At 50.8% G+C, this 27,729-nt stretch overlaps 1 protein-coding gene across 1 annotated transcript; it reads right to left on the reverse strand.

The window, feature by feature from the left end:
* Window positions 1-704: 704 nt before the first annotated feature.
* Window positions 705-27,501, reverse strand: CSNK2A2 (casein kinase 2 alpha 2). The gene is made up of 12 exons (XM_063410346.1): window positions 27,254-27,501; window positions 26,941-27,052; window positions 16,076-16,177; window positions 15,316-15,366; window positions 9,170-9,229; window positions 7,085-7,168; window positions 6,175-6,285; window positions 5,863-5,964; window positions 5,460-5,560; window positions 4,651-4,799; window positions 4,370-4,463; window positions 705-1,147 (listed from the first exon to the last, which is right to left on the reverse strand). The coding sequence occupies exons 1-11, from the start codon at window positions 27,355-27,357 to the stop codon at window positions 4,387-4,389; spliced, it is 1,053 nt and encodes a 350-aa protein (XP_063266416.1). The 5' UTR covers window positions 27,358-27,501; the 3' UTR covers window positions 705-1,147; window positions 4,370-4,386.
* Window positions 27,502-27,729: the final 228 nt, after the last annotated feature.

Here is a 27,729-nt window from a genome sequence, read left to right on the forward strand (position 1 = left end):
GGGAACCAGCAACAGGTCCCTCTTTCCCAGGCAAGAGCCTTGTCTCAGAGGTACCCTTTCCCCTGGGCAGCTTCAGAACAGGGGAAAACTGTATAGGGAAAAACATATGGGCAATGAAGGAATGGGACAACACAAGAGAAATGACCGTGTATGTACAGAGTCCTGCTGAGGGCTTTTAGACAGAATGAAGTGGTTCATTAATACCTAAGACCAGAGCCCAGCTTGGCCAACAACCATGATTACAGCCAGACTCTCCTGAGCACTGCCAGTGAAGGACCACATCTGAGAGGAGCTCCTGCAGTGCAGAGGCCCTTGGGCAGGACCTCCAGGCTCACAGCTTTGCAGTCCTGGTGCCGGGGAGGAGGAGGAGAGCCTGAGCCCAAGAAAGAGGAAGAGATGGGAGCTCCAGTGGTTCAGAGACAGAGCCATGCCCAAGCCCTCCCAAGGCTGGAAAAAGCAGCATTAGCACTCAGGCCACCACCCAGAGAGGCACCTTCAGAAGAGTGTGGGGGCCTAAGGAGGGAGAGGAGAAATACCTCCAAAGGTGGAAAGTGGCTCCTTTGCCTCTGTCCACACTGATTTTTTTTGTAAAATTTTCTCTTGCTCTCCTCACTCAGCCTGCTGTCCTAGCCAGGGCACAGGGAACAGCTCACTCAGACAGCACTCTTCAGCTCCCTCCCCACTGAATACTCCTCCTTGCATGCTTCTTTTAAAACTTTTATTCAACAATATAGAATTCTTTTAATTATAGTATAGAACTGTCCATCACGCTACTACGTCCCCTGCAACCCCCATGTCCTGGTAGAGACAGGCACAAGCTGGCTAACCATGGTCCATCAGAGGCTGGGGGGGAACAGCTGGAACAGAGGAAGGAACGACTAACCAACAACTGCTTTGCACACCCTTCACATTTCCACGCTTTCTGGGTCTGGAAGAGCTCAACAAGGAAACAGAGGCAGAAGAACCTTTAACACTCGGAGGGGAGGGCCGCGGTCATAGCGAGGCGAGTGCCGTCCAGCCAGGCGTGTGCCCGCTCTGAGCCCTGCCCGCGCCGCGCAGTCCGCCCGCCGTCGCTCTACCGCGCCGATGGGACGTTTGATTTGGTTCTCATTCTGCTTATGGAAAATTGGGAGCAACAGCATCGGACCTGAGGAGAGACGGGAGGAGGGAAGTGAGCGTCGCGGGGCACTGCCGGCTCAACGCGGAGCTCCTCCAGCGCCGTGAGGAGGCGATGGCTGGGCACGCTGCCCCGTATGTGCAACCCCACCCCAGCCAGGCCCAGGCTCACCCTCCATGGCCCTCTGGATGTGGGGACAGCAGGGGAACCTCAGCTTGCTTTGGAAGGGGCAAGAAAGGAAGGCAGGCCTGAGCAATGCAAGAGAGAGATGCAGTCCAGCAAAGCAGAACTGTCACAAACAGCCAGACACAAGCTTGGACTCTTTTTTTCCATGACCTACTGTTTTGAGTTTCCCTCCACTACCACAAACACCTCCCCTAATTCCACTGGAAGCTCCCATCATGCCCAGCACACTTGTAACAGACAAGCTGGCAAAGCTGCTTACTGCATCCGTTTCCTACTGCATCCCTCAGTGGCTGCTGGGGCTCAGTTTTGAGCTTTTCTTCTTACAAGCACTCAGCCAAATTCATGCTCTACCTCTGCTAGAAAGCTGGAGCCAGGCCAGCTTAAAGGGCAGGAACATGCACTAGGACTCTAATTAAACTTCCTCCAGGAGAAAGCAGATGAAGATGCATGTTCCCCAGCCCTCTTAACTTCCTAGGGACAAAGCACTCTTCCCCAGCTCCTGGCTATCCCTACAGCCAGGAGAATGCTTTGCTAAGGTCAGGAGAGAAGGATTTCCCGCTCAGAGTGCTGGAAGAGCCACTGGCTGCAGAGATGAACTGGCACAAGCTGCAGTCAAATGACTCCATTGCCCTGGGATCAGGAGACTCCACACCCTGCTCACTCCTAGACTACTCTTCCTCAGCTGCTGTTTCCCTCCAAGACAAATCTGTCACTGCTCATCCTACCCTAGAGCTGGGGTAGGGATGTGGGGAGATAAGGGGCAGGTTGTTCCAGCCTCTCTGCTTACCGCAACCAGGGAAAGCCATTTCAATGTCTGGAAGAGCAACTCTCTTCCTCTGCTTGATGGTACCAGGAAAGAATTCCTGACTCAGGTTTACAGAACAGATACTTCCCCAAGCACCACCTTGAAATTTTCACCATCAGGTTCAGACACTGTCAAGCATTTATATGCAGAACACTCATACACCGTGGTCAATAGTGTCCGCCTATCAAAGTTCCCCCACTCAATCCATTTTTCTTCTCCCCACCTCTTCTGCCTTGCCCCTCCAGAAGCCGGGAATGCCAACACACAAGAGCTGGAAAATAGACAAGCTTCTCCCATAGCAACCTGGACAGGCCATGAGAAACATGCACTTCTCAATGGAGCAATTCAGTAGATATTTAAAATCAGTTCAAAACTCGATATTAAAACCCCAAACCAATCCTGCTGGTACTGGCACAGAGTAGGAGCACAAGAGACTCCCCTGCCCCTCAGGCCAGGCAGCCAGGACAGTCCCCATGTGCAAGGAGACAGCTACTCCCTACTCAGCACATCTTTAGACAAAGCCATCCCCCCAGGCTGAAAGCAGATGAGCATGGGGGTACACAGGTGGAGAGCCCAAATTTCCAGCAGTCTGTCCCTCGGGCAGTGCCTGTGTGAGGCCAGTGGAGCACGAGAGCTGCGCCCCACGCTGTGCCCAAACCCTCGCACCTCCTCTGTGGCCCTGTGCCAGCGGAGACAGCAGGAAGAACTGCTACCAAAGACTGAGTGAGAGATCCCAAAAAACCACGGACAAGAGGGGCTGAAAGAGCCGACCTGCCCTCCTGGAGGAGACAAGGCCTCCAGGCCTTCTGGCTATCCCATAGATTTGAGACGGCAGACGTTCAGACGTATAGATATTTATTGGTTTCAGTGAATTATACAAATGGATTGACCTGCTGTCGATGCCAATAGAACTTTATTGGAATATGGAATGTAAACAGATGTTTCAAATAGAAACATTGCAACCTTATAAAAAATTAACTATTTCAACAATGCCGCAGAAGGAAATTCTGTGTTTAGGTGCTGGTGGGAAAACACTATCTCCAGCGTCTAGGTTTGAGTGTCACCAGAACCACTTGATGAAGTTACACACAGAAAAAGTAGAGGAGGCAACTGTGAATTGTGGGGCTATAAAGCCATCGAGGGATCTGATGAAAGAACCCATAAGACGAACCCCCCACCCCCCAACAGGATCGGCACCCCAGAATTCAACAAATGGCTGCCTTTGTTAAAACACTGTGTGGGATCCCAAGGCCTGGATCAGTAGCTGCACAGCCCCTGCCCTGACGCCGCTGTTTGTCGATCCTCCCCCCTCCCTGTGCTCTCCTCCCCGGCCTCCTCTCCACTCCTCCATCCTGCGGTGCTGGATTGAACCGCTCCAGAGCTGTGCTCTGGCACAAGTCTGCGTCTGGCACGAATTCTCATGGGAGCCACGTCATGAGGTACGTGGTTGCACACCTATCACAAGAAATCTTGCAACACTGACTTTCCTGAGCTCGGTGGGAAAGTCTGGATAGTCCCTCCCCTCTCCTGCCACAAGAGCAGCCCTCACATTCACAAGTTTCCAAAGCAGGTCTATTGAGTTTCTTCTCAGAGCGAGCCTTTGTCAAACACACTGGAGGGGGGATCTCCTCTCCCCAGCAACTCGGATCAGTGCCTTCGTTTTAATGCTCCAAACCAATCCCGAGATGCTGCTGGGTTTCTGGGTTGTTTTTTGTCGAACTCCCCCTCCCTCCCCCCCAACCACCCCGGCATTCACAATTGAAACTGGAATTCAAGGGCCAAATTCAAGCCCAGAGTGAGCAGTAAAGACTTGGACCTCAAAACAGAGTTGCACCTGCTGACCCCCAGCCTGAATTTGGTTCATTCAGAGTCTACAAGTCAGAAAGGCAAGTTCAGAAAGAGGCATGCTAAGGGCTGATGGTGGAACGACCAATTTGTCCCCACCAGCGTGGTGGGGAAGGCTGGACTGAGAAGGAAGAGAAGGATCCAGAGATGTGAACCAGAATCAGTTGTGTGGAGCCCTGGGGATATCACTACATATTTAGCTCTTGCAAGACCATTTGCCCAGGGCTTTGGTACCACAGGGTTAGAGTTACATTAACCACAACCACCAGAGAGGAACTGAGGTTTAAGACCCCCCCCCAAGGTTAGATTTCTGCCGAGTATAAAGGGGAGGGGAAGGGGGGGGGGGGGTCCTTGGTTCTTTTCCCTTCACTGTGTGACCGAAGGTTTTGCTTTTATTTGTAAACATCTTGAATTACCCGTCGTTTTCCAGTCCTCATCGTGCTGTTGTCATGCCACTGGAGAGCACAGCGTTTTCTGAGCTGGGCTGGGACTGCTCCTTCACCACTGGATCTGCAGGAGACAGACCAGGCAGGAAAAGGAAACAGTATTTAATAAAGCGGAAGCTCCACCCAGGCAAATCCTTCCAGAGAAACTGCCCTGAAAACCCACAGAGCTGCTAAGGCACTTGCAGAGTGGGGAGCCAAAATTTGCCTCCACAGCTCCACCCCTGCTGGCCCCAGCTACTCCACAGACTCACAGAAATAGGGGTGCTCCATGGCCTCCTTGGCAGTCAGCCTTTGTTGATGGTCGTATCGCAGCAGCTTGTCCAGGAGGTCAAGGACTTCAGGACTGACCAGGTGTCTGTTCTCACTGTGGATGAAGTTCTCCCAGCGCTTCCGGGAATGCCTGCAAAGGGACCAGCTCTCACTGCACTGCACTACCCCGATGTCCCAAGGGAATCACCTGCCACCAGCCACTTCTGAGTATAGCCCACAGCTCTTCCTTGCACAAACTGCCACCCAGCAAACACCTGCCAAAGGTGGAAAATCCTCCTCTTTATGTACACAATTGTATGGAACTCCTGTGCCAGGAAAGGCACAACATTGCACATTCCCTTCTGTCTACAGGGACTAGACAACAGCATGTGGCAGGCAGGGTGACAGCCTTGGGACCAGAACTGCTCTGGCTTGCCAGCCAGCCTTACAGAATCTGTCCTCACTATTCCATCCATTCCACTTGTCCTTTTCAGATCTCTTAACTGGAAGACTGAGCCACTCAGCCCACACTTAACTGCAGTGTCTACACCCTCCGCTTTAAGGATGTGAACAAGCAGGAGAGAGAAGAAATAGGGATGGCTCATGAATCATGGGAGAGACAAAAGGAAAGAGCCTGCATTTCAGTGACTTTCTGAGATGACATGAGCAGCTAGATGTGAAGCCTGCAAGCAGCATTGTTATCCAGAGCGAACAGGCCTTTGCTGAGAGTGCCTCAAGGGTACAGACATCAGTTTATCTCCCTCTCTGTGCTTATAATGAAAAAAAGGCAGCATTTCATTTCTCCACTTACTGGCCCAGGATGTCGTTGAAGTGCGGGTCCAGTTCTATGTGGTACTTCTTGAGATACCCATACAGCTCATCTGTGCCCAGGACCTTTGCAATGCGAACCAGCTGGAACAAAAGGCATGTTCAGAGAGCAGAAGGGCAGCCCACCACTCTTTTGCAAGGCAGAGCTGCCCAAATCTAAGAGCCCTCCTTCTGGAAACATTCCAGACAGAAGGAGTTTCTCCCTTGAAACTTGCTTTTGCAACATGTGCAGAAAACAAGTTTCCTACACATGGCAGCAAAATCAGAGATGACTTAACCCAATATGTAGCAACCTTCTCCCAGCTCCCAGAGTCTCCCCACTACACACACAGAGATGAACTCGGGACAAACTTTTCACAAAGTAAGCCAGGTAGCAATGTCTTTACTTGGTCATAATTGTCCTGGCCGTGGAAGAAGGGCTCCTTTCGGAAGATCATGCTTGCCAGCATACAGCCTAAACTCCACATGTCTAAGCTGTAGTCATACATCTGAGGGAGAAAAGGAGAAGCTGTCAGAAAAAGCACACTCACCACAGCCTGGTTCCCCACCAGCACAGGCAGCCTCAGCCTTTGCACTTCACAGCCAGTCTCTCTCCAACCCAGGCAATGCCCTGACAGGCAAAACCAGACAACCCAAAGGTGGCTAAAGTGCAGCCACAAGTGTCATCACTGGATAGCAAGGAGGAGACAGACTCTTACTTGGTAGTCCACAAGGAGCTCTGGTCCTTTGAAGTACCTAGAGGCCACACGGACATTGTATTCCTGAGCTGGATGGTAGAACTCGGCCAGACCCCAGTCTATGAGCCGCAGCTGAACATGCAATAGAGACACAGAGTCACCAGCCAGGCAGATGAAGCCACACTGGCCAGACCTCAATCCCTTGATGCAAGTGTGGAGCCCGTGGTGGAGGGAGGCCCTCTGTGGACAGCAGATGCTCTCAGCAGTTCTCTGAGCAGTTTTTTTCCTTTCCCCTAACATCAGCTGGTGGGGAAAGCCCAGCTTAGACACCTCCACTGCCTTCTGAATTCAAGCACACTGTTACTGCTGGGCAGCTGGTTCCTTACCAGCACCACCTTGTGTACTACGGAACAGGCAAAAGTCTTATCCCACTGCTTAGAAAGGCTGGGCTGAAGGTAGTGTTGATTTTACCTGGGGACTGAGAGCAGAAAATGGGGTAGGAGGGGCTCAGCACATCCTGCAAGGCACACCATCTCCATAGCTGCAGGGATGGACAACCTGCTTACTAGTGAAGGACTCCAGTAAGAGTTTCCCTTCCTTATACACCTTGCCTTGCCTGTACAGCCACTGCTGATTGACAGAGAGAGGGACCTGTGGACCAGCCACCAGCTCCTTGACAGAAATTGCAGGTCCCTGGGGCAGGCACACAATTGGATACAAATGCCATGATGGGGTGGGGTAGGCCCCTGTGCTGCCCATTTCCTGTGGTCTAACCAGCCCAGCCCAGCAGTGAGGAAGCCACGGACTCCCACTGAGGTGCTCCCCTGTGGGATTTTGATCATCTCCTGGTGCTGGCACAGGTGGAGGGGAGCCAGTAAAGTTTCAAGTTTCCCTGGAAAACCCCTGCTTGTTAGCCCTGGTGTCACAGTACCTTTTTCTGTTGGTGGTCTATCATGACGTTGTGGGGTTTGACATCCCTGTGCATGATTCCCATGCTGTGACAGTAATCCAGGGCCTGGCAGACACACACACACACACATTAGACATGGCTGTAACCATGGGCACAGCATTATCAATGTAACAGACAGTTCTCAGCCAGAAGCAAGAGCTCACAAGAAGTGCCATAACCCTGGCACATGAAATGAGCAGTTTGCAGCTCTTATGCTGCACATGATAAAGTGACAAGCTGGCAACAAGACTGTATGGACCTTGTGCCCTACTGCAGTCACAGGTCCTGGAACTGTGCTCCCTGCACAGTTGTTGAATACAATGCAGAAAGGTGTTCCACCTGGTGACAAGCCCAGTGCTCCAACCTCAGTAGCCCTGTGCTTCCTAGGTCAGGCTCTCCTCCCGAGAAAGGGAATGATTCCTACATGCATGCAGTTTTATGGCCTTCCAGTGATGCTTTCCACTTGGGTCCCAAAACACACTCAAGCTAGAAAGTCACCTCTGCCCTGCTGATTTAAGTCAAACTGCACTTAAAAAGAGAAGTGATAGCACATGAGGGAGAGCAAAGCTGCTTCAAGCTTGTAGGCAGAAGCACATATAAGCTCCCCAGCTCCATGACCTTGCACCACATGCCCCCCAACGCAGCTGTTCCCTTAAGGAAGGGGGTGAGAATGTTGTGTTCTAATCTCCAAAGGGAGGGAGATCCATCCATCAACATCTATCAGATGCTATGGCATCTCCAGCAGCACGGAAAGAGGGTACAGCCTGTAGTCATTCAATATCCAAGACATCAGTGCCAGGGAAGCAATGTTGTCCTTGGGCCCGTGCCACAGTGGGAAGCAAGGAGGCAACAGCTTCCATCACAGCAAGGCCTCAGAGAACAGCCCCCTGCAGTGGCACGTGGCCTCACAGCCCACAGGACTCACAGCAAACAGTGGTCCTGGATCTCCAGTCCAGGAGATCTGTAACAGGTTACACAAACTGCTTCCAGGCATGAAGCTCTTCCAGTGTCTTGTGCTGCCAGGGCTCAAGGATCATCTAAACTTCATCACCCCTGCCATCCTAATCCCAGGCTGCCTCAGGCTCACTCCCAGCATCCAGCAGGAAGGTCCTTCCCTTGCAGACAGGGGGGCAAGCGTGGGGTGCAGAGAAGAAAGCCTCCCTTGAGCCCACTGGATCTGTTTCAGGAAGTCTCCTTCTGTCATCATGTCCTGAAGCACAAAGGGCTTTCCTAGCCTGTCCCACTCATTTCCACAAGCATGGGAGCTGCAAAGTGCCAGCCCAGAACTGCCAAGTGCTAGGACCTGACACAGCCAAGCTGCTGCTCCAGCAGGTCAGCACAGAACAGCCCTGGGGTCACTCAAACCTGTCAGCTCTCCTTTGTGCCCTGCTGCCTCCCCTGTCCTGCAGCTGGAGACCCCCAAGAGCCAGTGCAGCACATGCCACAGACCTGCCATGGCTCCTTGAGGGAATTTCCATGGGGAAGTGCAAGCTAGGCTAGTTAAGGTATTTAGGACACTCCTCACCTTTCATCAGAGGGGCAAGGAAAGCTTTGGCTGGGAGGTGTCAAAGGAAGATACCGATGTTACCTGTAACTAATGGGCAGAATTCACCTTCTGGGGCTACATTTGAATACTGCAGCAGAGGAAAGCCTGGAGCTGCCAATCCCTCTCCTCCACTATCCCTAGCACCACAGGTCCCCAGCCCTGCCTCAAGGGCCTTGTCCTGGCTCTGGCTGTTTTTCTGGTAGTTGATTTTCCTCACAGCAGCCTAATGGTGTAAAAGACACACGAAGACCAAGCACAGCTCTGCCTGATGACACAGTCACAAACACTTCAGACCTCAGAGAATCACAGACTCTTTAGAGGTGACCAAAGGCCCCCAGTTTGGCTCACAGCAACAAGCCAGGTAACATGAGCTCTTCCCAAACCTTCCCAGGTTATGAGACTTGGTTTCTGCACTAAATACAAGAGAAGTAACCTCTTAGTAACAGTGCCCCATGAGCCCCACTACGGCCACTCTCATTCCAGGTCTCCCCATGCAGACTGTCATGTGCAATGCCACTCACCTTAAGCAGCTCATACATATAAAACCGAATATCAAAGTCTGTCAGGATCTGGTACAGTTGCTGAAACAGATTTGGGGAGGGAGGGAAAAAAAACAGAGAAAAAGATAAATATTCCAGATTTGGATTTGTTTGATTTTGTGCACCCCACCTGCCTCCAATCATTAACCCCATTCCAGATTCCCTACAAATGCTACCATTTCTGAGGGCTTTCCTGGTCTCAGATCTGCCAGGAAATTATAAAGGATTCAAGAGCTCCTATGAAATGCTACTGACATCATTCAGACTTGTCACAACTTTCCAGCAGGAGATGGGCCAGCTGTCTGTCCAAGGGGGACAGAGCAAAAGCTCTGGAAGAGGCACAGACAATCGTGACTTTCTTTCTGTTTTTAAGTCACTGTGGTGACTTTGTATGTCAGCACTGACAGCAGCATTCAGAGCAGGCAGGCTGGGAACACACGGGAAGGTGTCCAAGTGTTCAGGGTGCAACAGGCAGAGGAAAACATCAATCTAAAGGAACATGGGGTCGGGAAGCACAAAGAGGAGAGCCAGCCTTAGAGCCACAGAGGCTCTCCTCTATCCCAGGGAAAGCAACTGAAGAGCACAGGAATGCTTGTGGGACCAAGGAGAGCACAACTCAAGTTGTGGGGAAGTGTTCACTGCCGCCACTCTCCTCTCCTGTGTCCTTCTGCAGCTGCTCATGTGGAAGTGACAGAGCTCCAGGGGGCACTTTAACCTGCCCTGTGCCAGCAGCACCATCACAGGAAAACTCATCATCCTGCTGCTCCCACAACAGCCAGCCCCAAATTTGCTTTCTGTTCTGTATCTGTCACAGGCTGTGGAGTCAGGCCAACCTTGTTGAGCTATTCTTTCTTACAGGGAAAGCAAGGCAAAATGCCAGGACAGGGCAGGGAAGAACACTCACAGGGCACCAATGGGACCAGACCTCTCTGCCCTTTCTTACAAGCAAGGATCATCTCATAGCTCAGACAAATCACCAATTGCATCAGCACTGGAGCCCGCTGTCCATCACAGGCACCGCTTGGCAGCTTCAGGAGAAATCCCAGAGCAAGGGATTCAAATTCACATTCCAAAAAGCAGCTCTGGCCCTGGATCCCCTCCAGGCCCACGCTGAGATCCTCAGGTTCCTGCCTTACTGAGGGCCATCTCCAAACAGCCCTCGCCCAGCTCCAAAATCAGAAATCATTTGACAACATACAAGTGTCACTTACACACACAGAGCTTTAACAGCCTCCAGGACACAACTGCATTGTATTCTCGTGAGCTGGGATGATCCTAACGCTTTGGAGCAACCCAGTGAAGCAGACAAGTGAGCAGGGAGCAAAAAAGATATAGCCACAAGCTACAGAGCCATAGCAGGGATGGATTTCCTGACTTGTGCACAACTGATGCAGGACGCAGGGCCAGCAGAGGACAGCTGAGTCCTTCCAGAAGTCTGTTTAAACAGCTTCCTAGGTTACAAACACCATGAGAAATGTGTAAAACATGTCTTCCTGGCATTCACTGCCCTGTTTAACTTCACCTGGCAACATCAATACACCTGGGGAAGGGGGAGGGCAGGAAAGGCAGTGGCATTATAAGACTAGATCTCATTTTTCCTATTCCCTGGCTCTCTGCCTCTTGCTGCCTGGAAGTGGGAAAGGGATGGAAGAGAGGTCACCGGTGTCTTTCTTCTCAGACCTGCAATGCTGTTGCTTCTCTGGCTCATGGCCTTCAGCACTGGGCCATGATAAGCCCAAACATTATTGGGCAAACAGCATTCACCAGATTTCCCTAGAAGAGCTGCCTGTGAAACCCAGCCCCTCTGAACTCTGTCAGTGCCCAGGCCAGCAGTGTGGCTAGCAGGGCCCAGCTCTGCTCACCACAGGGAACAGCCCCTGCAGGAGCCTGCTCAGCCCTGCAGGCAGCCAGTGAATGCAGACAGCTTTGAAGGAAGAGCCAAGGTTCCACTGCAAGTGGGTCCTGCACAGCAGCTGCCTCCAGCAGGCTTTGACAGTGGGCTCAAAATCCCCTTTGCCCAGCCCAGCAGGGCAGGACAGACAGCTCTTCTGCAGACATGCCCCATGCTCTGCTCTTACAGCTGTCTCTGTGGAGAAGGATTATCAGAAACATCACTGTGGGGATCACTCAGACCCAGCTCAAACATTTGCTCAGCACTCAGAATCCCACGAGGCCTCAGAGACCTGGTCTCCTTTCTCCATAGAGAACAGCAGGAAAGGCCAAACCCACCCACAGGCAACCACTACCCCTCTGCAGCTTTTGGTGATATTTTGGCACACATCACATAACCAATCATAAACAAATGCTGTTAGTGCCTGAGGAGGCAGAGACACGCTTCGCCCACCATGGGGTGACAGGAGTTAAATGCTCACTGCTCTCCCTTGAGTGAGCAACACAGCTGGCTACGTGCAGGAAGCAGCATCTGCAGAGCAACAGGGTGGCTGCGAGGAGAGAAACTGCTCTGGGGTGCAGGGCAGCAGCAGCAACAGAAAAAAAAAAAAAAAGGAAAACAGTTCCCAAAGCATGAAGTCTTGGCAGCCACTCAAGGCAGGAGAATCTTTTATACTTCTGCAGGGCAACAAGCATTTTTTTAAACAAACCCTGGATGTACAAGGATAAAACCCATGCACACATTTCCCTCACAGCAACTGGGCCTGAAAACTCACAAAAGTGCAGGTGAAGTGGAAGACTTGACTCAAAAGCCCACTGTACCCACAACTCCAGCAGGCAGAACATCTTGAAGCAACCCTCCATTGCTCACCCTTCTAGCCCATCTCATCTTCAGCTCCAAACCTGCTAGAGCAACCCAACCCAGAACTGCTCCTTGTGAGCTGTCTCTGTCCCCTTCTTTCCTAAGGGATTTGCCTCTTTGCAGCAGTGAAAGGCACAGTACCAGGTACGCTTACAAAATACAGGACAGCTGACAGTGGCTGAAGTGCAGGCGTCTCATTTCTAGTTTGAAACCAATTAACAAAAGACATTTAATTTCGCTGATGGTTCCTCAGTTGTGTGTGGCTCTCCAGTGCAGCTTTCATTTAAGGCAAATTACTGTGGGGAGCTTGAATGCTCTCAGATGACAAGTAATGCAGCAGGTCTGAAGAGAAACACTAACCCTGTACATAAGCTGCTGTCCTCACACAGCAGAATACATCTCCAGTCTGGCTCCAGCTCATCCTCCCGCCAAGTACAGTGCTGTCACTTCCAGAAGGGACCCAGACAGGTAATTTAGAAAATGAAATCAGCTCTGGGGAGGTATCACCTAAGTCTCCTGTTTATACCATCATTTAAGAATAGTGAAATAAAAGCTTGTGCTTCTGATCTGGGATCATTCACAGCCACAGGTTAGATCCCACAGAACTGCAGCTTCTGCCCAGGCACAGAGAGCTGAGAAAACCCAGCAGCCACTTCCATGGGTGCACTGACATGAACAGTGTTCTGCCATTTGAACAGGCAAAGGGGTCAAAGTATTAGCATCAAAGTAAAAAATAATAATGCTGGAGGAAAGGAACTTCCAGAAAGGAGACAACTGAGCAGACAATCCAAGCAACTACTTGGATGCAAGCAGTAGTTGCTTTGTGAACAAATACTGCCAACAGGACAGAGAAAAATGAAATCCTGTGAAGTGGTCAGCAACCACCTGCTGCCTGCAAAACGTGTCACCAGGAGCTAAGGCCTCACAGGAGGAAGGGCAGCCAGGACTGCCAACACTGTAGGCCAGGAGTCACAGCCCTCAGCCACAGAAGCTGCCCTGGGAACGCCTCACACACCCCGAACCACCGAGATGCTGGTTCTCATCAGTGCTGCTGAATCCAATGTCAACGCAGAGAGGGGCACACCAGCAGCAGCCACATCCAAACAAAGAGAAGAGAATCCTGACACCTGGATTAGCTCATGTGGCACTTAACTCCAGCAGAACTTGGCTGCCCAGGGAAGTAAGGACAGTGGAGCAGAGGGGACAATGACTGGGTGCTCTCCAGCTGCTTCACGTGTAGAGGTACAGAGCAAGCTGAGATCTTCAACACAAGCGGTCTCACGTACTCTGTACTCTCTGCTTGGCACTTCAGAGCAAGCAAGAGACATCTTGGGAGTTTCTATAGAGAAGACACCCACAGGCACCCTCAGTAGAAGCAGCTCTATAATCTGCAATTAGTTGCAGCCCCAAGAACTTACTCAAACAGGCAGACAGCTCATGGGAGTGGAGCATCAAACAACCCACACACCCCATACACAGCTAGGGAAATTCAGGTTACAAATAAGCTCTGAACACAAGAAGCCACACTGCATGCCCTGGGGACACACTTGCATTCCCAAGACAAGTTATTCCTGCCTTGTACCAATCAGCATCAAAAGCATCAATACTTTCTGTCTTGGACTTGTACAGCAGTGAATTTGGACTTCCCCAAGGAGCCAGGCTTTCTCCCAAGAGCCTACAAAAGTCTGCTGCAAGCTCATGTAGTTGTTTCTAATGCAGCAGCCTGAGCTGAGCACTGTCACTCCTGCAGTGGCCAGTCCAATGCTCCCCCCACCAGCAGTGCCTAGCCTGGCTCTCCATGTGGCCAGGATGGCCAAAGGACCATGGACTCCAAGCCCAGCATTTTTCAAGTTGAGAGTCCCTGCTGGCCACCAGCCTCTAGGTACTGCTGAGCACGCTCCTTCATAGACACATCTCAGTTTCTGGGGGATAGCCTTGAGGATAACTTTCTCCAAAAAGGACACGACGGAGTGGTGTAATCACATTTTGACTTGGGACATACACAAAGCAATCCTCACCGATGTGTACCACTGCTTGAGCAATGTAGCTTATCTCAAGCCATATATTAAAAATAAAAATCAATAATATAATTTAAAAAGTCTCTAAACAGAAAGTTAAAAACTTCTAGAACCGGCTGTACAAGGAGGCTGTGGGTCACAGGAGAAGCACAGGGGCACATTCCCAACACAGGAGGCACTGGCACAGGCCAGCTGATGTCAACAAAGCCCAGGCAAACCAAACTTGCTTTAATTAACCCTGAAAGGTCACCACAGAGCACTCCTCTCATGGCTGTTTACTTGATGGCGGCAACACTCCTCTCCCCACCCAGAGCTGTCAGGGCAGCTGCTGCTGCAAGCTGCTGTTATTGTGGCTCCTGCAGTGTAGCTCTACACGAGATTAAACAGCACTCAGACCTCCACTGCAGCATGGCTGCACACGTCCCACCCAGCAGCATCCAGCTCAGCAGGCCCACCCCTTTATAACCAACACCAGCCAAAGATGCTTCTCTGGGTGTTTGGTACATCTGCTTCCTACAAAATCTGTATCTACATAATGATCCAGGACAAAGAGGAAGTGAAAAACACCATCCCATAGCATGGAATGAAAGAGATCCCTGGATGGTGCAGGAGGGATGACTGCTGGTTTTCTAATGGCAACTGCTCAATTAATTCTCCACCACTGACTTAGTGACTTAGGGTAAAGGCTCACATGGGGGAAGCCAAGATACCATTAAAATAGGTGTGGCTGCTAATTATAGATCTCTTTTATCTAAAGCATTTTGGAAGCAAAGGCAGTTGTAACAGCAGTCAGACAGAAGGATCCTCATTTTGGAAATAGTAATATCCCTTGGAGCCCCCAGACATCAAAAGACCCAACGAATACGCTGCAGCCTCAGACAAGAAAAAAAATCTCTTAAAATGTATTCAAGAATGTTCAATCCCCCACTACCAGGCCCACTGGCAGAGGGAGATGAACTCTCCAGCCTCTGCCACCCCAGAGTCCCCAAGTCTGAAGGACTGCAGAGTAAGTCAGTGTCACCAGCTCCATCAACTGCACTGCTGTAAACAGAGCACTACAGCTCAGGGATTAACTTGGGCTGAATATATAGCACAGCAGTGATTACTAAATTGAGACAGGAGTAAGAATATCTAACCTGTTGACCTTACTCCTCAGAGTTGGGAGTTCAGTACAGAAACCTTTAATGCCTTTTCACCTAGAGCCCAATAACAGGTTTCTGATTCACATGGAGAAAGAAAAGTGAAGCTGACAATTGTGAAAACTCTAAACTCCCTCCACAGCTCTTTAGGATTATCTGAAAATCACAGCACTTTACAGAAAGGGAAAGCCTCCCTCCTCCACACTCAGGCAAACTCACCTTAAAATCTGTGTTATTGATGTACTCAAACACCAGAGCAGGGGTCTTTGACTGCAAGACAGAGAAAATCATGGTTTAAAATATGCACTTGACCTTTCTTTGGCTCCAAGAGACCTGAGAAAGCCTTTGCTTTCTACCCAGCCCTCATTAGGGAGAGCAAGGTGGGAGCAGGACATGGGAAGTGCAGCCCTGCTTATACCCCACACACTGAGCACCAACTCAGCATTTCGACCAGCGCTGCTCCCCGCAGCCATGGAACAAAGACAGGGCACTGGGTGAGGCAAAACCAGGAGCTAAGGCCTCCCAGGAGGAAGGGCAGCCAGGACTGCCAGCACTGCAGCAGCATTTCCTCTCCAGGGCTGCCAGCAGGCCGGGAGTCACAGCCCTCAGCCAGCTGCCAGTCAGAGAAAACTCCCCAGGAATGGGGTAATTGTGGCAGTGCAGATCATGACATGACCTCTGGTCACTGGGCAGGACAGCAACCACAAGGGTTGAAGTGCTTAATAACCACCTTCCCTGGCTGGTACTTAGGTTCCAGATGCCAGAGAGAAGCTAGAAGGCTACAGGCTCTGCTTTCTTACAGAAATTTTGTAGGACTTCAAAACTTTCCCCCATCAGCTGTGGCAACTCACGGAGGGCACAGAAGGGGTTGAAGAGTCTGGGGAACATGGAAAGGAAGAGGAGCCCATTCAAACCAACCAGCCCGTGCTTTCAGCTGGTGGGAAGGCAATCCCAGCACCCCCCCAACACAGGCACCTACCACTGGATCCTTGACAGTGTCAATCAGGTTAATGATGTTGGTGCCACCACGGAGATTCTCCAGAATCTTAACCTCGCGTTTTATCTTCTTTTTCTTCACTGGCTTAAATAGACAAAAGAAATTAGAAGTGAGAGTCCTTTCAGAAATTAACACTGATTTCTGCCACTGATTTTGACTGGAACACATCATCTCTCCCCTTGTCTCTCTGCTCCCATCCTCATGTGGGAACATTTCTAGCACCAAAGAGGAGACGGACACTTTGCATGAATTAGGATTTCCCTCTCATCCATGAAACCTTCCCATGCATCAGGGGGACAATCAAACCCCTCCAGACAAATGTAACTGTGGCTCCAGTAACCGTGGTTAAAAGCACCTTGGACTGCCATGTGGTAACCTCAGCAAACTGATTTACATTGTGCACTCAGAGCCACAGGACAAGCATGGTGGACCTACCTGTGCTTTTCTTTACCAGCACTAACCAGTCTTTCACTTTTCAACCTGTTTCCCAACGAGTAGTTTAATCCTATGTAACAATAACCTGAGAGTCTCCAACATCAAGATTACTTGTAAGCTCACACACTGCTGTGCCTCACTTGCAACCATCTCAAATGCACACAGCATGTCACTGCATCCATAACCATGATTATTTTTAAAGCCTAAAGACATTTTAAACAGTTTTGACTCCTCCTCTAATCTGCTCAGTCTCAGGAGCCCTCTTTGCAAAGTAAGCTTTTCTCTGGACATCACCCTGTGGAGAGTGACAAAGAACATCTGCTCCCAAGGCAGAGGCTCAGAGCTTGGGCTAGCTTTTACACTCTGCTGATCCAGTGGTTCACTTCAATGCAAATGACTGTTTCTGTAACTCATCCACTCCCAGGACAACCCTAACTCTGTGCCTGCTGGAAAGGAAAGGCAGTTTAGAGCAGATAAGAGATGAGACTTTTTTAATGAGCCTTGGCTATTAACCAGTGTGGGTGGCACCAGCTGCAAGCCACCAAGTCTAGCAGTCCTTCATTCCACAGCTGGAACATCCCCTCCTGCCCCACCAGCACCACTAAAAAGAACTGCACAGACATCTTGCAGGGACTGGTAAAGCCCTTGGCTGGTAAAGCCCTATCTCTGAGGCTGCTGATGAAAACACTCCTCTCTAGACTTTTAGCTTTCTAAAACATTCATCATCTGGCACTGAGTCTGATGTGTGTGGAGGGGTGTGATGAGGAATGGCAAAGGTATGAGGCACCTTCCCAAAGTAACACACATTAGCAGATGTCTGCGTGAAGGACAAGGAGCCACAGGAGCTCAACAGCTCGTGCTCACCTCTGCCACAGCCTCCCACTTCTATGATGGCCACAGAGAGCTGATGGGACAACTCATATTCCCCTTACAGGAAAATCCAAAGCAATCCCTGTTTTCAGACCCCTGGCAGAAATGTATGAGCAGACAGGAGAAGGAACAGAAGGTTTTATATAGTGGGAAAATATGGCATTTATGTAAGTGATAAAATATGCTGTCTTTCCAGGCTCTTCAGGTGGCTGAAACCTTCAGATTCGAATCCTGCTCTTCTCCTCTTTCAAGTTAAAAGGCATGAGCTAGACTTTAAAGCCAAAAGATGAGAATCTCAGCCTGAAGCTAAGTGCCAAAAATAACACCAATGCCAGCACAAGGAGCGTCAGCACCTCATAAAGCCACTGTGGAAAATGGCAGCAAGGCCAGCTGTCAGAGCTGGAGCGATGCGGGGCAGGGCTTGCTGGGGAGTGGGCAACCAACAGCCCCAGGGCAGCACCCAGAGAGTCCTGGAGCTCCTGGGAGCTTGGACAGAAAGGGAGGAGCAGCCAGAGCAGGGGCCTGTACACCAGCAAGAGTGAGGGCTACATTTTGGAACCTGAGAGGAGGATGCTTCATTAGGAACTAATTTAATTTATGTCAGCATGGAGACGGACACCGCCCTTGTGTCATCCACATGCACAGAACTTACCAGAAGGCCAAGATGGAATTAGAGGATGTAATTTGGTTACTCTGCTTGTCCAGGGAGGCAGATGCACACACAGGCTGTTTTCCAAGGAACTTTGAGGCACTGACATCCTGAAGGTGCTCCCTGAATGGCCTGGCTATGACAGACATGCTTTACAGCCTCTCTGCTGCAACATCTTCATCTGATTGGGAGCTGAAATAGCCCCTGAATACAGCCAAGAGAACCCAATGCCCTCTCTGAAACACTTTTTTGTTTGTGCTGTAGTTATTTCAGGGGCATTTTGCATCAGCTAGGTAGGGCAGGATATCCCTCAGTCTCTCCAAGACTTCCTTTTCTCCTTTCATAGCAACCACTGCTCCCGCTGGGGGGAGAAGTTGTCTTCCAGTCACTTCCACATGTTTCTTTCATGTAGGATGGGAAAATGATGCTCCAGATTACCTCCATCAGAAATCTATCCTTACCCACCACACATGAAAACACTAGAGCAGACAAAATCAGTGACTTAGATAAAAGAAGAGAAGAAAGTTGGTCTTTTTTTAAATGAAATGCCTGCAGATAATCACCACCAGCAGCATCTCTGACATCACCAAGGGAAGACACTCGGGCGAACACTGTGTCAGCAAGAGGGAGAGTTAAAAGCCACTTGCTGTTTGCACTTTTTCCTGCTAAGCTGCAGGATTGCAGAGCTCTGGCCAGGCTGGTCACACCATCCCCACATCAGCTGTGAGCTAGGATGAGGGCCCACGGCAGGGCTGGGGTTGGGAACCCTGCTCAGTGCAGGGCTGTCAGCAGCGCATCCTCAGGCGCTCTCCCTGCACGCAGCCAGCGCTCAGAGTAGGGTTTCCACCACTAGGTAAACAAGGATGAAGCAGAAGAAATGCCATGGGCTGAAGTGATTTTAGAGGAAAAGCTATTGCCTAGGAGCGTCCTCAGGGAGAGCAATGTGGGGAAACAGTTTCCCCATTTCAGTGGTGACTGCTGGCCTACACCCCATCCTGCACAGTTTTCACCTATCCAGCCTCACGCCACCTCCCACCCCACAGCTCCAGCCACAGCTGCAAACTCTGTGTGCTATCCTAGGGCACATCACTGGGGCTCCATTTTAGCCCAGTAACCAATCCCAAGCCTCTTGCATCTGGCAAATCAAACACTGGAGTGGTGCAAACCACTCCAGCACATGGGCAGCACTGCGCTGGGGACAACTGTTCAAACAGAAACTCTGCTGACTTCCCTCATGTCCCAGAGACCAGCACTGCTGAAACCACAGGCCAGCAGCAGCGTATCAGCCACACACTGGGATTAAGTCTGGGTTGCTACAACTGTCTCTCAGAGTCACCCGATCTGTCTCTCCAAGGATGTTGACTCCAAACACACATGGATTAAATGTGAACTGAAGCTATTATGGCCTCCAACCATCTGCCTCTCCCAGCAGGGATAGCTTCTAAAACACCACTCCTTGCAACCAGAGTATTTTTAACAATTCTCATTTAAGGCTATTTTATCAAACCAGGCTATGAACAGCAGCATTTCATGTGCTTCCTACACAGGCCAATTCTCCTGCACTGGGAAGGGGATTTCCAGCAGAGGAAAAGAGCAGGCACCTCGACAAAATTAACTGCTCCTGAGTTTGATCTGCCTGTGTTTGCAAGGCAATGTTTCACACAGGTACAGCCTCCAACTCCATCTGTTCCCACGCCAGAGGCATTTCAAAGCTTTCCTCCATGCTGGGATTCTCCAGTGACCAGTATGGGTCAAAGCTTTTCCCTCTGAAAGGGGCTCCAACACAGTCCCTCTGCTCTGTGCAAAAACCCACTTCCATGAAATCTGTACAAACTTGACAGCTTGGAGACTTCTGTCGCATTTGGTTGAAATTGGCCAACCAGTGCAAAAACTACTGGGGGGAGGAGGGGGAAAAAGGCTGACAGACAGCAGGATTGCATAAGACTTGTTTCCATAGGAAACCAGGCTAAAAGACATGTCTCAGTTTAACCGTGTCTACACGGGAGGGGTTTAATTACTTCAACTGCATCAGTACCCTTAGAACAACATTACTGTCTAGCACAAGCCAGTTTTCCAGTTTCCCAGAAAACTGCCTCCTTCCTCAGGGAAACTGGAAGTGAGGTGGTTGCAGATTGTGGACACAAAACACGCAGCTCACAGAGCAGAGGGACAGGATGACCTCCAGCCACAGGAGGATGGTCTGTGCTGGACCCAGCAGCTCTCACTTGACTATTCCCAGCCACCTATCCTTTGGTAGCTGCAGGTTTCCCACCCTACCAGCCAAATGGATAAGGATGCTTCAATCCACTTGCAAGTTGGGCAGAAGAGGCAGTGACAGTGGCCAGAGCTATCCCAACTCTCTTTTCCCAAAGACTGGGGAGTATCATGCAAAGCTACCCTTCTGCAGAGGTGAAAAATGTCACGCAATAAGCTTGGCAGTCAGGTAGGTCCAGAAGAAAACACCTCTTTGTGACAAAGAGAGCAGATCCTGGGTCATTTTCCACAGGATCATGTAAACTTGTAAGCAGGGAAGGAGTCCAGCTGCAGCAAACACCAGCTGGGAGAATTAACATTGTTTGCTAAAATAAACCTTTAAATAAAAGACTGCAACCATCACTTCCTGTCTTGAACAAATAAATGGCTGCCTGGTTAAACATCTTTTTTGCTTGGTTTCTAAAGCAAAGGGAGTACACTCTTCTGTCAGATGCTACAGTTCCAGCCTTCCCCAACAACCTGGGAACCATTGCTTGAATTCAAGCAAAGAGAGAAATTAGATTTATTACCCAAAGTTCTCTCCATATTTTCACACTGTGAAAGAAAAGCAGTGACCAGGAAGGCATGTGAAATACGAGTTAAGTCCAGAGCATAAAAATCATTTTACATTAGCCCAGAGCAGGCAGCCTGGCAGCACACACACGCTGCCAGCTGAGGAGCACACGTGCTGCTCTGAAGGAATCCCAGAAGGTGCTGGGTTTTGCCCAGCAGGTGCTCTGAAACAAAACTGGGGTTAGCACAGCAGGAAAAAAAGGTTTAGCAGTCAAAAGATACAAATCCATGAAAAACTAAAGTAATGTATTCCACCACCCCATTAAAAAAAAAAATCAATTCTTTGCTCACCAAGCCTGAATAGCCTGGAAATACAACGATGCTTCCAATGAACAAGCAGGGAGATCTGAACACACAACCAGGACCAGCAAAAGGCTCGAGCAGCATCCCTATCACAGGCTTTAAACATTTAAAAGCTGGCACTAGAAGCTCATTTGTCTCTAGCAAGTATTATCAAAAGGATCACAATAATCGGCCTATAAAGCCCGACGCCAATTGCTCAATAGGAAAATTGGCTTCAGAGCAGCTCTGCTTATTTTGCCAGACATCAGCTAGGAAACCAAATAATCGTATTCCAAAGAGCTACAAAATCAAGGAGCCCACTTATGCTAACTTTCTGTTGGTTGTTTGCATTTTACCACTTCCATTGTGGGAATTTTGTGAGCTGCTCTTGAATTTTAGAAAAGAGGGCGGAAAAACATACCTTGAAACTGCAAAAGTACTATTTTTTTTTAGTTAAATAAAATATACTTAAGTTTGGTAGAATATTCTAGCATGTGTTCTGAAGGCAGTTTCTTTCTTTCCTTCAGAATCATTTTTGTTCCAGTACTCCAAAACAAACCTCCTGGGGCTTCAGAACTGCCCATGATACATCAAGAATTCTGCAGTCAACTAAAAGGGAGATACATGAGGACCAAGCCCTGATCCCCACCACCACCATTCCATGGGATGGGAATCATTCCTTCAGGCCCCTGCAAACAGACACAATGCTGCATCTCACCCTTCTCCACGTGGGAGCTGCAGCTTTGCAGCCCATCAGTTCCTTGGTGTTTGTATTTTTGTATTTTTACACGACCACCACAAGAGTCACCAGCTGCATCTCCAGGCCTCTGTGAGACACCCAGTACTGTCCCAGTTGGTCTCAGCTCACACAAGGCTGGACTCCGGCAGCCAGCTCTGCCAAGCTCTTTTTGGGCAACTGGTGTTTGAAAGAGAAGAGCTGTGTACCCATCTCTCTTGCAAAAGGGCTCATTTCAAGACTGCCAGAGGAGGAAGTGGGCCAGGGGGAGCTGATTCGGGGCATGCAAACGCAGGAGGAGCGTGAGACAGAGTTACCAGGAGCAGGCATTGAACGCTTTGGTGGAAGGTCACCGATGCAGTCAAAAGCTCCAGCCTGAGGGACCAACAGCATCCAATCCCATTTCCCTGTGCAATCCCTTCTGCACATCAGCACGAGAGTCATTTCAGCCCCCTCTAGAACAAGCTGCTGTATGTGGGCTCTAAGGCTTGTGGCGACAGAAGAAAACTTACCAGAGCCACCATCCCAACTTGGTTCTCTAGTTACTAGAGTGATAACTGGAGTTCAACACTGGCAGGACCTTCCAGGAGTGCCTGGTATGAGCAGCAGCTCTGGAGGGTTCAGGCAGCCCAAATGGGGGAACAGGGGAAAAACAAAGCCAAACAAACAAGAATGCACTTGTGAAACCATGTACATGGTTGAAATTTCTAGTGCATGGACTCAGCATAGAGGGACAAAAGCCACCAAAGGAGAAAAAGGCTATTTCATCACTGCTGCAGGACCTCCATCTCACCGGTCCTCGCATCTGCATTCTTTCCCTACCTCCACCCATGTTGTGCCTATGCAGAATAACCACACAAGGACACAACACAGCCTCTTTCTGATGAGTTCAATGCTTTGCAGGCAGGTAGAGCATACATGGACACTCAGGTGCACCAGGAAAGCAGACGACTCCTGATTCCTGTAGAGACTTGCTAACATGGATGCTGTAATCTCCACCCCAGTGCACACTGGGATGGAGGCAGTACAGCAGACTGGGAGGTGAAGGACGCAGTGGTACAGCCAACACTCAGCACCAGCACTAACAGCAGCTGACTGCTTATAACAGCATCATTCTCACTACAACGTATCACCTGTAGCAGTTACAAGCAGTGTGGAAAGTTAGCCTTTGGCTTTTACAGTGGCAACTTGCAACACTGTTCACTTCCTGCAGGAACACTGTTACCCCAGAACTGAGGATGCACTTTAAAGGCATGCTGGGAGACATTTTGGAGCTGCATTAGCAGAAAAACAAAATGAGAAGTTCATCAAAAAGACAGCACAGACTGACCTCACTGGTCCACCAAAACCCTCTGTGTGGTAAGATATGGAAGAGCAGAGCTGTGCTTTAGATACCTGCACTGGATGTAGACAACAGACAACTCCCTGGCAACAAGGATGTCTTAAACCTGCTTTGTACTTGCTGAGGAATGCCAGGCTTCATCCTGGGAGTCAAACCTTAGCATCAGATTTAAGCATGACATGAAAGCACCTACAGAACACTTTCACACACTCTCCTTTCCTGGCTGGGCTGCCCTGAGACAGGCAGGAAGCAGGGCCACAGCCGTACCCAGGTCAGCCAGATCAAAAAGCCCACAGGAACCTCCAATGCCAGCAAGGGCCTGCAGGAACAGGCTGCTGGCTGACTCCATGCCCTGGGTCCCCTAAGGGGAGGGTAGGAAGGTCAGTACAGTGCAGAGTCCCCACACGTCAGACCCTTCTCACTCTTTGCTCCCTGAATATACTGAAAAGCAGGGGGGGAGTTGTCCTCTGCTTCACTTCTCATGATAAAAGCTTCTGGAGGATATTGGGCAGGGGATGTCTGTGTGGCAATTCAGGCTCTGCCCCACTGCTTTGCACACACTATCCTACACACTGCATCCTGATGTCCTGCTGCAGTGGAGTGAGAAGCAACTTGTTTGCTTCGTTTGCCTTCTTTAAAAAAAGCTGCAGAATTTTCCCAGGAAAAGTGACATTAAGGGCATCATATTTGTAAGGCACTCGACCCAGGAAATGGTAATGTCATAGTCATTTGCATGATCTTAATTCTCTTCTTTTGCTGATACATGTTATGACCACAACTAGCAACATCCCATTTTCCTGCAGGATGACGCCTGGTCCTGCACTTGGGATAGCAGAACTGAAAGGAAATGCTGGGTCCTGGCCAGGGAAACAGGACACCTTGCTTTAGGCAAGCCCAAAAGGCTGAGGGCACTGTGATACCAACCAGAGTCCTCAACTTCCTGGCCTTGTCCAAAGCCAAAGTCTTCACTTACAAACCAGGAGAGTGGCTGACCAAAGAGGAAAAACAGTTATCTCTCTCATGCAGCACTAAACCAGGACCTGTGCTCTAGTCTCAGCTTTGCTGAGGCTGAGGGACTTGCCCAAAGGCACACAGGAAATCTCTGTGGCTCAGTTCTGCACCAGAGGGTGATAAAATTTCCTGACCTCTGTGGAGGATGGTACAAAATATTCAGGCAGCACAACACCAAAGCAGGGGAAGTACTTGCTATGTGCTAGCTTGAGCTCAGTAAGGACAAGCTGCTTCAAAGAGCAAAGGCTAGGAAGACACCAGTGACTTCCATTGAAGCTGAGATATTAAAACAGTGACTCTTGCTAAACTCACTCTAACACCTAACATAAACTGTACTCTCAAAAATGTTCAAGAGAAAGAAGCAACTGTGCTAAAAAGCTAAACAGCATCCATTGCCCAACCACGGTACTTCCCTTTGACCCATCCTTGCATGATACAAAAACCTGAAGACTTTTGGTCGCATTTCTCATCTCACAGAATCCGAATTTTTCCCCAGTTAGGAGGAACAGAGACACCCAGCCCCTTTGCTAAGGCTCCGCTGTAGATACATGCAATTACATCTGCAATGAAGTTTTGAGTCCACTTACAGGAAACCAGAGGCACTTTCCACAGATCAGAGTGATGTTATTGCCACACTTCACAGGTTTTCATAATATACACAACATGGTGCTCTGAAACTCCCTTTTCACTGACCCACTTTCCACTGAGGAGAAAGTTCATCTTTATTTATCTGGACCTTCTGCTTTTCCTTGCTCACTCACAAGAATGCTGTCTGCATGTTAATGCAAGTGGGGAGAGCCAGGGGAACCAGTGGCAACACCATCCGCTTCAAATCTGGGACAATCCAGCCTCCTGCTTGCAGGGCATTAAGGCAACACATTCAGGCCCCAAGGAGAAGGAGCACCCAGCTGCCCTCAGATGACTCTTGCCAGCTGACTCACCGTCCAAGGCTAAGAGGCTCCCTAGACGTGACAGAGTTCAGCTGCCACAGGGAGAGCAGCACTGCTCCAGGGGAGGCTCTTTGGATTGGGAAGAGGCAAGGAGCAGGGTTTCTGATGACTTTCCCTGCAGCCTCCTCTCAGCCTTGTGGTGCCTTTCTATGTGGGGCAGGACCTAGGATCTCAATAAATCACAGCAGTCCTGAAGAGGCCATCAAGGGCTCCAGAGCAGCATGCACAAGTGCAGTTTCCCCAGGCCAGCCACAAGGCATCTTGCTGTAAAATCCAGCTCTGTACTTACCACTTGTGACAACTGTCTCAGAGCAAAAACTCCTGCCTGCATCTCTTTTAAAAAAGACAAAACCCCAAACCACAAAAAGCACCCAAAGGATGGGGAGGGCCAAACAGCATGCCACAGGAACCAGGCTTGGCAAGGAAACGTGAACCTCACCACTCTGCCCTGACGTCAGGCTCAGCCACAGATGCTCTCCCAAGCTCACCTGGCTGCCTCCTTGACCACAGCCAAAGCTGGGGTTTGTGTGTCTCCTCCCAGAGACAGATGGAAGATCATACCTTTCACAGGAGTGCTGGCTGGACAAACCATGACAAGTTCTTTGGGAAGCTAAGGCAGATCCCAAGGAAGCAGGCACAGTGAGAGAGTGAGAATGTCAGCAGAGAGAGCCTGACATGCTATCTGAGTGGATCTAGTGAATGCCTTAAGGCTACAGCCCCGCAGAGATGCATGGCCTGGAAAGCTGCTCTTCTCAGTGGCTGCAGGGGCACATTAAGCTCAGACCCCCCTGCACACTGTGGATGAATGTGTGCTCAAATTCTTAGAACACCCATGGTCAGACACTGGCTCCCACGTGCTCTTGGGGAACAAGTGACAAGTGTTGCTAGTCCAACAAGTGACAGCCACAAGTGTCAGCCAAGCCAGAACCAAACATACTGCAAGTCTAACCTTTCATCTCTGTCTTAACTCCCCTGCCTGCCCAGAGATCACCAAGAGTGCTGCTAGGACAGTTAGCACAGCTCGCTGTGAGCTGTTGCTTCAGTGTCAAACATGGTAAGACATGCCCTGCAGTGTATAACTCGTGCACAGCCATCCCAAACTACAGCCTCCCACTGCTGCACAAAGGTCCCCACAGCCCAACCCCACCAGGGTCAACACACCAGCACACAGGTCACCAACACTGCCAAACTTTGGTAGGTCTCCTTAAGCCCCCTCAAGTTTCCATGGTATTTATAGTCTAACTGTGATGAAGTTCTTTTCCACAACAGATTCTCTAAAGGACAGAATATAAAATATTGATGCTTTTCTAACCGCCGAGCATCCCACAGCCTAGCTCTGAAAAGGCCACATGCCGGCTGTCTAGAGGTTAACAGAAGGATTCCCCCCTCCAGGCTTCACATTCTCGTTGAAATGGCAGTCCCTGGGCTGTTTCAGACAGGCATTGCCAGATACGATTTGCCAAACAGGCAGAACACGCAAGGCTGTTCAAATGTCAGGACTCACAGCTCTCCCCCTCCAGAGGAACTCTCAGCCCTGAGCTATGCTGGACAAGGAGGGGTGGAGACATCAAAACACCGCTACAGCACGCAAGACAGCAAATCCATTTCCAAACACACCATCCCAATGACCTTAACCAGAAAACAGGAGTTTGGGGGTGAAAAGAGATCCAACAGTTCTCTGGCCCAGCTCCTCTCTCTTTTGCTCCCAGCTGCCACAAGCCCCTACACCATCAACGGGATACTCACCTTGAGGATCTTCACGACGACCCTCTCGTTGTTGGTGATGTTGATGGCCTCAAAGACCTCGCTGTACTTCCCTCGGCCGAGTTTTCGAACCAGCTGGTAGTCGTCCTGATTGCTGCGGGCACCAAGAGGAGAGAGGCGGTGGTGGGGGAAGAGTGGATAACTAACAGGGCAGCAGGCCGGGGAGGGGGGAGTCCTCTCCCCCTCCGCAGCCCCCCGGGGACACCCCAGCACGGGAGCGGGGCATCACGAAACCCTCCCCACGGGCTGAGGCCCTCCCGCGGGAGGGAGGGCGGGTCCCCGCACGGCGCTTTACCCCCAGCTCGGGACGTGCGACTCGTAGTCCCAGTACTCGCGGCTCCTCAGGCTGTTCACCTCCGCGTACACCCGCGCCCGGCTGCCGGCGGCCGGGCCGGGCATGGCGGCGCCGGGCGGCGGCTGCAGCAGGAGGAGGAGGAGGGCGCGGGGCCGGCGCGGGAGGCCGGCGAGGCGGGGCGCGGCGCGCAGGAGGGCGGCGGCGGCGGGCGGCAGGGCCAGGCCGGAGCGGGGCCGGGGCGGGGCGGGGCCGGCCCGGGGGCGGCGGGCGCGGGGCCCGCGGAGCTGCCGAGGCCCGGGCCCGGTGCCGGCGGCTGCAGGCGGGGCCGCCCCGAGCGCCGCGCAGCCAACCCGGAAACGGCGCCGCCGCCGCCGCGCCCGCCCAGCGCCGCGCAGCGCCCCCCGGCGGCGCGGAGGTCCGGCCCCCCGGCTGCTCCCGCCCCTCAGGAGCCGGATGCCGCCACGCCGACCTCCCCG

This window comes from Prinia subflava, chromosome 13 (assembly GCF_021018805.1).
Source record: "Prinia subflava isolate CZ2003 ecotype Zambia chromosome 13, Cam_Psub_1.2, whole genome shotgun sequence".
Taxonomy (NCBI): domain Eukaryota; kingdom Metazoa; phylum Chordata; class Aves; order Passeriformes; family Cisticolidae; genus Prinia; species Prinia subflava.